The following is a 12,434-nucleotide window of genomic DNA, read 5'->3' as shown; positions in this document are numbered from 1 at the left end:
AGGAAGTTCTTGCTATGTTGCAACTCGGACTGTCAACTTTCCCAAGTAATTATTTGGACTTTGAACGAATCAGGTAGCACATTTTGTGCTCTCTGTTATCTGTGCTACTTGTGCTACTTGTGTCTCTGCCGGCACACACGCTCCAAATTCACTTTCTCATCATCTCCTTCTTTCTTTCTTTCCTACATTGCAGCCCCGCCTATTGGCCTTCCCCCAGACACGCCCCCCATTCAGCCTCGCTTCCACGCAACAGCCTTAAACACTCTGGTGCACGCGCATCGCGCGCGCGCATCCGGAAGTGCATTCAGAAGTGCACCGGCTGTTGGGCTGTTCGGCGTCTGAGGTGGGGAGGCATAGAGCACTTCAGTTGACACATTTAGGGCTCTATCTGTTTTCCTGATTAGAGGTAATCATCTTTGTTGCTGCTCAATGTTATCGATTGTGCTTTTTTGAATTGTTTGCAGAATATTCACAGGTGATTTAACAAGTGACACACTCAACATTGGGGAGGGACCATTGGCATATTTAAGAGCTAAGGTGCCTTACAGGATTTACTAGCGGCCAAACGTTATCATTGTAAAATCCTATGCAGAAATAAATGAGGTTTGAATAGTTTTGGCTTCACAAAAGAGGAAAAGCCATTCATTGTTTAACAGTTTAGATTAGCACTGTCTATATTGTTTGGTGTGATTGTTGGCATCTGACTCGACTTAGAAGCACTGGCTCTAGGCGATATTCTCTGCCGAGCAGTTCTGCCTTAATCCCTATAACGCTGAGGGCACCTTCTCTAATAGGCCTCTCGAGGTTTTGCTGGCAACTTGAGGTAGTAGCCCTGTTTTGTTCACTTGTGTGTTGCCAGGGAAGGTGCATCTCTAGAGTGGAAGTCTGAAGGGTGAGTTCTTACTTCCCCTACGCTCCGGGGTTTCTCCCTGCCGACAGGAGACTCCAGGCTTTAAGCCTTTGATTCTGCGGGTTCAGTGGGAACGAATTTTGTTTTTCGTGCTTAGCTCTTTATGTGTACAGTTAAGTGCTTCCTGTACACCTTTGTGTGCTGTTTGGTGAGACATGTGCTTTCGGTGTCTCCCAATTCTCTTTAGGGGCTATTTCCCCTGACATATGGTGCATAGAAAAGTCTGTCACTTTGTCTAGTGTTGTAAGCCACTTCCTTTTCTTGGATCGGTTGTATTGGCTAAGGGTGTTAACCTAATTATTTCCTGTTCCCACGGAGGAAGGTGTTGTTCCGGTCACCCCTAAGCTTACACCGCACCAAAATAAAGGGGTGGGGTGCTACCCTTTGTACTTGGGGTGCGACTGGCTATATAGCATGAGCCCAACCCTTAGAAGTGGTTGTAAGACAGGTCCCACTGCGAAGAACAACAAGAAACAAGCGAGGAACAAATCCCTTAGCAATTCCCTCCCTTCGCCAACCACTACCAAAAAATCCCCCGCATACATGTCTAACTCTCAAGAGGAGAATACTGCTAGTGTGGTTTTGGATGAAAGTCCGGATTGTCAAGCTGTAGCCCCCCTGCTAGATAAATCTCTCCCTTCCCTTGGGCTTCCCAATCTCCTGGCTCAGCCAACATTTACTGTTCAGGATGCTAATGACATGGATGGGGTGGTGGGTGAGGTAGATATGTTTCCTCAGGATTCAAACAGCTCCCCGACCTATCCCCTAGGAGGTTTCCCTCACACGTTAGACACCTCATTGCTGGCACCCACGGTCATCAGTGAATTAGCAAAAAGAGTACGCCTTTCGCTTGGCCCATCCTCTCCAGCCTCGAGTTCGTTCCCTTTTCGGGAACAGGTCCATTTCCATCTTCCATCAGACAGAAGCATAAAAAAGGTGTCGAGCAAGGAGACAAGTCAGAGACGACTACGGCAAAAGGTTTGCAAGGGAGTCCTGTTCCTCCTTATGACAACTTTCAGTTTGATGAGGGGCCGACAATAGGGATGTTTCTTCCAACGAGAATCGACCCCTTCTCCCTAGGGAATGAGGATGCTGACTTGCTTGCTCCAAAAGTGGAAGTAAGATCGGCCTCTACTCCGGATGATTCTTCTTCCATTACCCACCCACATGAGTCTTTCAATTTCCCAGTCATCTCCCGCATACTTAACTTGCTGGACAAGGGACATGAGTTAACCCATTGTTCGATAAGGGAAATGCAGGGTTCTTTAGGATCCATGAAAGACAAGATGTCAAAATTGGAAGGCTATATTTTAGCAGAAAACCAATCTAAAGCCTTCTATCTGACCCAATTTGAAAAGTTGTTGGCAAATGCTAGTTCTATCCTGCAACCCGCCCCAGCCAACATTTCGACCTGCTCACAAGGTTCTCAAACTGACTTTGGATTTCATCTTGCCTTCATCCCTCAAAGATCTTATTCACAAGCAGTGCAGGGTGACAAGAGACCCACACTGGACTACGGGGACTCTGAGGCCATTGACCTTTTTGAACTAGCCAAATTACAGCATGATCAGCTACTGCAGGTGGAACAACTCATGTATAAGTTGGCTGGGACCCCGCCCCTTCAGGACTGTCTCGCCCTTCCAGGCGAGGATCCTGAAGCTGTGGAGGAGAGTGTTGTCACTCCGGATAGTCCTTCGGCGTTGATGGCGCTCATTGATTCCCAGGCAACTATTCCCTCCACGGTAACTGTTGTGTCGTCAGAAATTGAAGAGGGGCCTGTGGAACATGAGGGAAGACATTTCATCTCTCGTAAAGCAAGGAAGTCTTTTCTACAAGCACAAAAACGTTTAAATCAGACAAAGGCTATGCAGAGAAAAGAAGCCCTCAACGCACCTTCAGGCAGGAAGGTGCAGGTCCCCCACGCATCCAGTTTACCTACTAACCTCAACAATCTGTGCAATCAAGATGACTTGGGTTTAGATCTGGGCGACCTTGACGAGGAAAGCAGGAAACACCTGCAGATTGCAGCCTTAAAAAGCGGGAATGTGCAGATTGCCTCCTGTGTGGCTCCTAAGACACCAATGGCAAAAACGCAACCGCTGCTTCACTGTTTTTTTCCAGCGATTGAATCGAGAAAAGTTCAAACTCGACAGCCAGTTGGCTCAATGGTGTTGCCGACTGTGAGCCCTCCTACTTCTCTAGGGCCCACAGTACAGCCACCTGGTGCTCCGGCAATTGTTTCGAGTGTCCTGCCAGCATCTGTCGTTGCAACCCCAGCATGCTCCTACTTGCCACCGAAATCGTCTGCGGGTGGTCAGGAGACTGATGTTGCATTTTCGGCAGGGGCTGATATTGATAGTAAAGCGCAAGAAGAATCGGCTCTCTATCCCAAGGCTGCTGTGTTGCAGTCGGATGCGACCCGGCCGGGTGTAGTTGGGCAGTTGCTGCCGTGTCCAGTCCCTGAGCAGAGACTGTCACCGAGGCTCTGTCCTTTATTCAAACACCCAAGGACATGAAAGTAATTATTGGGTGGTCTAGTAATCCTGAGATTAATGGCCCATCTCGGATTAATAGGTCCTTCCTGATGAACTCCTTCTTTCAGATTCCAGTTTTAAGAAATGTATCATCTAAGGACCTGGATTGGGTTAAGCTTGCGAACCACAATAACCACAGAGTGCTTTGAAGAGTGCAAACACAGATTATATCCAAAATGCTCTTGGAATTCTCTGATGACTTTCACTCAATTGTGCTTGTGCCGCATTTGTTTTTGGACATGGAGAGTGCCTGGGACTTTCTTGATTGGGTACCTGCTCCGCCAAAAGAATGCCCCGTAGAACCCGCTGTGGTCCCTTTTTTAGCTCATGCTAACCAACTAGCTGTCCAACTGGCCTTGCTCACCCAAGCACTTAGTGGGCTGGCTTGGCTGGAGCCCTTGCTAAAAGTGGCGGCAGACTTAAAAGGTCCTACTTCTGAATCATAACTGACCAGTCTTTCCGTTGCCTCATGGAATTGCTGTGGTATACGGGTTTCTGGGTGCATGGTATAGACGGGTTGGGCCCGATCAAAAACCTGATATTTTATTTTTGCAGGAAACAATGGCCATATGCGAACCTTGCCTGGATGGCTATACTTGTTTTTTGGTCCCTGCCTGTCGACAACAAGTAGGCCGCCCAGCAGGGGGAATTGCTGTTTTAATCAACAACGGCTTGAAGGCAGAGTTAGCCCTTATTGATACTTCCGCATCATGTCTACTGGTTAAGGCCTCGTTTGAGCACTGTGCTATCTCAACTCTTTTTCTCCTGTCAATCTACTGGAATCCAAAGATGGTGGCGCTGAACTTGCTTTTAGCAGACTTCGATTGTATGTTGGGCCTTGCTACTGCTACATGTCCCAATCAAGAAATCATCATTGGTGGTGACTTGAACTCCTACCTACCCCTGGATAATCTTGCATGGCCCACCTCCACTTGCTCCGCTTACGCCCAACAAGCCTGCCGCAGAGGAAAACAATAGGTGCGTTGCTTTAAGGAAAGGGCGATCTATCCTATTCAACTTGCGACTCACTCAAGTCGATCTTCCTGGAGGCGTGGCCAAGCTGCATCTCTCATTGACTATTTGTTGGCTTCAAATGAGTGTACTGGGCTGCTCGACCCTATCCTTATTCGGGATGTGGGTTTGAGCGATCACCATATGTTGACTTCATGCCTACACATTGAGAGTATGGCCTGTGAAGTTTCGGCCCCGCTCTGTATGGTCGAATGTGATAGGCAAACTATCTCTGTAAATTGGCACCCGTCGATGTGCAGGAAACTGGTGTTTCTGGTAAACAGGGACCTGCTGGTGTCCCTTGATGACGTTCTTTCTGTAGGCAATATGGAAAAAATCAATGACATAAATCTCTCTATGATTCAGGGGCATTTAGCGAATCTTGTGAAAGACTCGCGAGAAAAAAAAGGCTACTCGCGGGATTCCCACGTAAATGTGGACGTGGTTGCATTATTAAAAAAGCAAAAAAATAGTGAGTTGCACAAACTACAACGGTTGCTGTGCCACTTTTCCACCTACAACAGAGAAAGGAACTTCATTGTTGGCCGATTCAAAATGCACTTAAAATCTCTTCGACAGGCTGCCTTTACGCTAGCCAACCAAAACATGATTGAGATGTTGTGCAAAAAAACGCGTGAGGTATGGGCCATCTTAAGAAACCCGGCGGGTAAAGTGGACACGCGAATGGATGCTTCCATTACAGGTCCTGAATGGGAGCAATTCTTTCGCCAAAAATATTCAGTGCCCGAACGACATCTACGCTCGGAAGCTCTGACAATACAGCTGCCGTTTCCACGTGTCTGTCCGTGGGTTCTCAAAGATATCATATGGGCAATTGCCCAGCTGAAATTTTCGAAAGCGGCTGGCCCTGATGGGCTTCCCCCTTGCGTGTTCAGGATGACCCGAATTTTTGGGCCAGGTATCTGCTGCCACGCTTCCAGCTGGTTTATGAAACCGGCAGAATTCCCAAATCATGGTTAATGGCGACAGTGATACCTATTCACAAAAAGGGTGCTTCCAGCAACCCGACAAATTTTAGACCTATCGCCTTAATCGATACCTCAGCAAAAAATGTTGCCAAGCTGGTTCTGTGCGAGTTGGAAGCCTGTTTACGTGCCTCTCCTATTCTTGCAAAAGCTCAAGCCGGCTTTCGGAGAGAAATGGGCACACAGTTAAATGCCCTGACTCTTGCACATCTGCTTCACGCTGCTCACTCCAAGCCTAATGCTACAATCTGCATGGCAGCATTAGACCTGTCAACTGCCTTCGACAACGTGTTACGTAATCGTCTCTGGCAGAAGATGTTATCATATGGCATTCCTGCCGCATTGTAGCAATAATTGCAGTATTACATCAAAACACATCTTACAGGGTCTGCATTAACTCTGAGGGGCTTCTGTCAGATACTATTCCTGCGCGTCTAGGTGTAAAACAGGGGTGTAACCTGGCCGCGGTTTTATTCAACCTTTATCTTGCTGATATCGAGCAGAAATGGCCAGGCTCAAATTCATTTTCGGTAGTCATTTTCGGTAGTCTTGGGCAAACTTCGGTTACACTGGTTGGCATTCGCCGACGACGTAATCCTATTCGACAGGGTCCCATTTGGTCTTCAAAATAAATTAAACATCTTCTATGAGTATTGCACGTTAAATAACATGACCATCAACTCTGCAAAATCTCATGTAATAGTTTTTACAGCCAAAAAAAAAAACCTAAATTTAATTTTGTGATTAATGATCTTCCCATTACGAGAAAAAGAAGAAATAACTTATTTAGGTTATCATCTGTCGAACGGAATGTCTATCGGTGCATGGCGCACAGTGTTGGCCTCCAAGCTTTCTCCTTTGTTGGCCCAAATGAGAATCATTTTACGCAGGTACTGCAGGTTCTTGCTTATCCCCTTGCTTCAATATTATACCTTGAAGGTAGAACCTATTTTGCTTTATGCAATCGATATCTGTCTTTTGAACTTGGGACCTCTTTTAAATTTGCTCCAAGGTAAATTGTGGAAAACTACCCTGGGTCTTCCAGGGTATCTTCCCAATCCTATTATTTTACACGAATTGGGCCTTTACCCTTTAGCAGACAAACATCAGTGGCGTATGGTAAATACCTTTTGCAAAATGCTCAGACCACCTCCAAACTCCCTTTATGAGGATTTTCAGGCAATGTTAGCGCAGAAATGCCCCCTTTCAATGTGTGAGTTTAATGATCGAATACAGGCCACTTTAATCTCATTGAACATGTCGCAGCAAGACTTAATAGATTCTCCGAATATGGCCAAAAAGTGCTTTTTCAAAAACTCATGGGCCCACAACTCGGATTTGATTGGGGGATATTCCTCCTTTTCTACTTATGCTACATTCAGGCAGGCTGTATCCCCTAAGTTACTATATTTACTATGTTGCCCGGACAAAGCGGCAAGAAGAACCTATATGCGTTTCCGCTTAGACCTAATCCATACGGGTTACCGGATCAAAAATTGGTCCGTTTACAAGGCACAGGTACAGTGGGAAGTGTGTAAATTCTGCCTTAAGCAAGTGGAGAGCGAAACCCTTGAACATCTTTTTATGTATTGTACGTTTTTTGACAATCATAGGAGTCTTTGTTTGGGTCCATTTTTCAATTCACACTCCCCCTTTGAATGTCATTTAGTTTGGATTCGATGCATGCAGGGTAATACCACCTCCATTATTCTAGCAGCGGTCAGATTGGTTTTGCTTATTGAAGAACAGTTGCGACAACGCAACCTGGCCTTACGAAGTGGGTAGGTTTCTGAGAAGTCACACTGCCCTTTGTCTATACATTTGTATAGAATCTATGAACCATTCAACTGTTTTCTTAGTACTAGGTGCTGGTGTTGTTCTCAAGATTTTTGTTTTTCTTTAGAAGTAGTGTTTTTTTTTTAAGAAGCTCTCTTATAAAGTTTTAAGTGTAAAATGTTTTCTCATATCATGTAGGAAAAAAGATAGCCGTGAGATGTTTGGTCTCTGTTTTCCTTTTGGTTAAAGGGACCCTACATGGTTCTCATGGGTTTGTGGTTGTGACGATCTAGGTTTTAAAGCTAGTATTTTCCACCATCCCCCGTAGTTGGGTGGTGATTTTTTATTGCTGTTGAGTCTTTTTTAGGCTTTCTTATGTTTTGTATGTGTCAATATTGTCGTATTTGTCACAATTTAAAAAATATTGTTTTATGTTAACATCTGTACATATGAATTTAAGATGTAAAAATTTGTAAAGGTGTAAATTAATTTTTGCTACCAAAACAAATAAATAAATTTAAAAAAAAACACCACTGTCACCCCAAGGCTATAGGTAGGTAGAGAGATTCAACAGGGTGATAAAGAAGACTGTAAAATTAACAATCCAGTCAAATCTTGATGCTACAGTAACCATCTGCCATACCAAAGCATGTAATTTCCAAATGAAAACATTGTAGACAACAAACCTTGTCAAATGACTGACAAATCGCCAGCCCATGCACAGCAAGAGCTAACATGAAAGGACATATAGCAAAGCTCTTACTCTCCTGATGCCTTCTACACCTCTACACACATCAAAGTACCAATGTAGGCTCTGCTTTAGGACCTCCCATGAACCAAAATCTAAAGAGTGAAGACATTGGGCATCATTATAAGCATGGTGGTCCGGGAGCTATGGTACCGGTAAGCATGCCAGTACCGTAGTTCCCGGACCGCCATACTATGAGCTGTGCTTGTGGGCGCTTGTCAGCCCGCCAGGTCTGGCCTGGTGGGCAGAGCAGCACCCGTGAGCGCAGCATGTCAGATGACGTTGCATCCAATGTCCCCATTCCCATTGAGCCCCAATGGGGACTGACAGGCACTGGCACACAACAATGCACTAATTACTGGGCCCGCAATGTCGGAATTACCCGGTAATTCCTCATTGCCGGGTGCCAGAAAGAATGCAAGTCCGGCGACAGCCGTCCCTGTTTTACAGGCACAGCTACCGCCAGGGTTATAATGAGGCCCATTGTCATGTTTCAATGGTGAGATTTGTATTAGGGATGAGTCAATTATCAACAAACAATATGTAAGAGCACAATCTGATATGGATCCATAATTTACCTTTTAGAGTGAGATGAATCAATGCATGTCCAAATCATAAAGTTCATGCACCTTACAGCAACTGCAAAATATGTGTTAAGATGTGTAACACGGAGTGAGAAAATCTGAAGTGTTGGAAGGTCAATTGCGATATTAAATGGGAGGCCTAGAAGCATCCCTATTTCCAGCCATTCCTTACAACCGTTTCGTTCTGGTGGCTCATGCTCTGCAGTAATCAGCTTCACTTCAATTACATGCTCTCGCCAGAGCTATATGCTGCTGTGCTAAATGAAGTAGAGGATTCCTCACAACGAAACACATGGAAATGGCCAATAACTTTGCATTTGGCTTCGTTATGGTCATGTATCTTTTATCTTGTATTTTTTGTAATGCATTTCTCTTTAAACAACCTATACATGATTCAATGTGTTAATGTAAAATGTACTTTTTTTCCAGGAGCTGCTGAATGGTGAGATAAGCCCAGAGTCTTTCAATGTAGTCCCCAAAGATATATTCCTGCTTCTTCTGTGCTTCTTCTCTTTCTGCAATATCTATTTTTTCAGGAAACGTCAAAACATTTTCAGCCTGTGGAGAACATGAAGAGCACCATTTTTTAAATAATGGATTGGCTAAATGTTCACAATTGAGTTGTGAATATTTTCACTGCTTGTTTTGAAAACTACAAAAACGGTATAACAGAAACTTCTCACTGGTGAGTATACAATTATCTTCATGGCAGAAATTGTCGAAATGAAGAAAAATAAACATTCTTTCAATGTATTTTGAAAAAGGTCAAAGTTTGCTGTAGTACTAGCACTAGTGTGAAGTGCTGAATGTCATTGAAAGAACGTTCTATTTGCACTTGGGCAATTGTTTCCTTAGTTCAAATTGTACAGGATCATTTAATGTGTATCGAGTCTTGATGACAAAAGCAGTTCAAGCATTACAAAAATATAAAGACATTGAAAACTTACTCCTAGCCCTTGCACATCAGCAGTGAATGTATTGAGATCATTGTCTGTTATCCGGCCCGCGACCACAATTTCACTACCATCATAGTAGTTCTTGAAGCGATTCTGAGTTACATCAGAAATCTGATTTTCTGGATACTGGAGTTGAACATCTACAAGCAGGGGATTTGCAACCTCATCATAAAATCCCTGCAGGAAAAAAAAGTCAGTAAATGAAAACAAACATTAATAGAAATGTACCTACATTGTAGAACTACTGACACTTCCTCTCCATCATTATGTTTCCATTATTATAACATAGCACATTGGAAATAGGAAGAAAATAAGTACATCTATGATTCTAACACTAGTTAGAGTTCGACATTGCTTAGAGGTCGTTCAAGCAAGTTTAAAGACTATGGCAATTTCTCCACTAACCATTGAGAAGTAATTGGAGATGGCAAAAGGTGAATCTTAGCATTAAGATAATGGTTAACCAGTGCAATGTAATTCTGCAGGTTGTGTGTTTAACGTTGATAGGGAGAACTTCATACAAATTGAAAATTTCAGTTCTTGGTGGGTAACGCATCAGACCTGGGTTCGGATCGTTGATGCAAGCTGATTAGGGTCAGTCGGGGCATGTATGATCATAGATGCCACGGCAGCCAGCGCTGGTGAGTGGGGTTGAGTGTGGGTGCTCTGTGCAGTTGAAAGCTGCTGGTTCAATGATTCACATTGGGTCGGTCCCAAGTCGGGCTTTGGCCTCTGGGAGAGGTTGGTGAGTGATGCTACAGAAGTGAGAATCGTCGGGAGACGGCCACTGAAGTGGTGATTGACAGTGCTTTGATGTACAGTCAATGAGGCAGTAGTTCTCAAGGTAGCTGGCTAAGCCATGGTTGTAACCACTGGTTGGATTTGGCAAGTGACCCTCCAAAGATTCAGTTTGATTTCAAGTACAGAGCAGTGACTTCGAGCCTAACAACTGACTTGCTTCACTAGGGTACTATTCAGTGTCGAGCTAGTTTAGATGCAGCACAATAGTTTGGCTGGTTGGAGAAACAAAGACACTAGCATCAGTGCCTTCCCTATTGATCAGAATGCGGGGAACTGGGACCGATTGGTTCAGTAGAAGAAACAGGGAGCACCGGCTGACCTGGTCATCCAGTTGCTGTGAGGCATTCGCAAAGGACTCGAGGACAGGATAATCCAGCTCAGGGTCTGCTCTTGTGGCACAGAAGATTCATTGAAGAATGATTGGTCCTGGTCCGCAGCACTGGTCACTCCTGTTGTTCCCTGGGAGTGGTTAGGGGACATATCTTCCTTCTATCTTGGAAGTTTCCTTCTTCTCCTCCAGCAGAGGGTTTTGGACAGCATAACTGTGCCAAAGGAAGTCCAACTTAGTATATTCGGCCTTAAAGGATCCTTGAGGAACTGGGGAAATTCTGCTGAAAGGGTACATGACTCCTTCTTTTAAAGGCACAAGTCCTCATGTGATTGGTCTAAAGCTAGCCTACTTTAGGGAAACCTTCCCTGTTCCGGATGAGAGTGGACTTTACCCTGTTGATCTTGCCCCCAAAGTGCATTGCTCCAGACAAAGTGGAGGAGACAGGAAAGGGAAAGAGAGACAGCGAGAAACAAGATGGTGAAGGGATTCTTCAAGTGTCTAGAGTACTCTTGCCATTCCTGCTCCCACCCGTTTCCCACCTACCGACAACAAAAAACTATGCAGCACGCTAGCCTCTACTACTCCTGTAGGGGTGTTCCCCTTTGATACTTGGGCCCAGGACAGCTACTTTCTGTGCAGCTGTGTCTGAAGGGGTGTGGGGCTTACTGGCCCTCCCAAAGGGAATAAAAGAGAGGCTGGGTCCTCTGGGTTTCTGTCCTGCAATGTGGCAGTATCGGCCTGTCTGACCTGAATACACATTCCCTTTCACTGCAGAGCTGACACATTTGCAATATCAATTGGCATGTGGTGGCCATGATCATAAGTATGCCATGCACTATTACTAAACTCATTCATAGCTTATTCTTAGAGATTACACTGCCACCAGCATGGGTACTCATGATCATTGTTGTTTGGGTACAGGGAGCATATCTTAAATGACACCCCTGTGCTGCAGTGACCTTTCTGTTGCTGTGGCGGTCGAGTGGGCATCAGCACCCTTTGAACCTGCTCTGTGCCATGAGCAGAGTGGGTGCTGTGGATCAGGCTTCATGCAGCAGGGCACACACGTGCACTATGCTTTCGGCATGGAGTTGTGACGAAGTGTAATCTGGTTAGCTATTATTCCTTTGGAAAAGGAATCACCCAGGTGTATGTACTAATAAGAAGCCTGGGTATTGCACCCTTGCAAGATGTCTATTACTCACAGTGTTGCAGGGCTTCCAGGGCTTCATTTTACCAAGGTTAGAACAGGGTATACTTGTTAGTACCTAATGTGCTGTTGGATAAAAGTAGGACCTCACTCACAGCCCCAAATCAACATAATCTGCTGAAAAATCGCTGATTATACCACACCATGGGATGGTGAGATTACAGCCGCAATGAAGTAGATCTCACAGTCACAGATACATTGACTCAGGGTGGTAAACAGGGACACTGAGGCATCAAGAGAAAGAGACAGCAGGCAACAGAGTAGGAATCAGACAGCAAATTTCATTAATTGGGAATCTGAATGAGATGTGGAGGTTGAAGGTGAAAAGGCAGGGTTACTGACAGCCCAGTAAAGATCAAAGAATCATCCACAGCAAGGAAACCAACCCTGACTAGTTTTCATAAGACCCTATACATTAACCAAAGATCATGTGTAAAGTAAGCCAGAGCTGCTGAGAGCAATGTAATACAAAGGAGACTGACAAATATGATGATTGTCACCTTGAGGAATATGGTATAGAAGAATAAATGACATACCTCTCTTTTATGTTCTCTCTGATGGATTTGCCTCCCACAGATTCTTCATCT

At 44.8% G+C, this 12,434-nt stretch overlaps 1 protein-coding gene across 1 annotated transcript in view; it reads right to left on the bottom strand.

Moving 5' to 3' along the window:
• LOC138567739 (inter-alpha-trypsin inhibitor heavy chain H3-like) overlaps nucleotides 1-12,434 on the bottom strand; it is a 475,184-nt gene that overhangs the window by 142,607 nt on the left and 320,143 nt on the right. Inside the window, exons 12-13 of the mRNA XM_069646218.1 lie at nucleotides 9,497-9,682; nucleotides 8,968-9,107 (exon numbers count right to left, since the gene is read on the bottom strand). Of these exons, the coding sequence (XP_069502319.1) occupies nucleotides 8,968-9,107; nucleotides 9,497-9,682 (326 nt within the window). The remainder of the gene's footprint in view (nucleotides 1-8,967; nucleotides 9,108-9,496; nucleotides 9,683-12,434) is intronic.

The sequence above is a fragment of the Ambystoma mexicanum genome, chromosome 2p (genome assembly GCF_040938575.1).
Source record: "Ambystoma mexicanum isolate Mex_15411 chromosome 2p, UKY_AmexF1_1, whole genome shotgun sequence".
NCBI lineage: Eukaryota > Metazoa > Chordata > Amphibia > Caudata > Ambystomatidae > Ambystoma > Ambystoma mexicanum.
The sequence above is the reverse complement of the archived record's forward strand: the minus strand, read 5'-3'. Positions and strand labels throughout refer to the sequence as shown.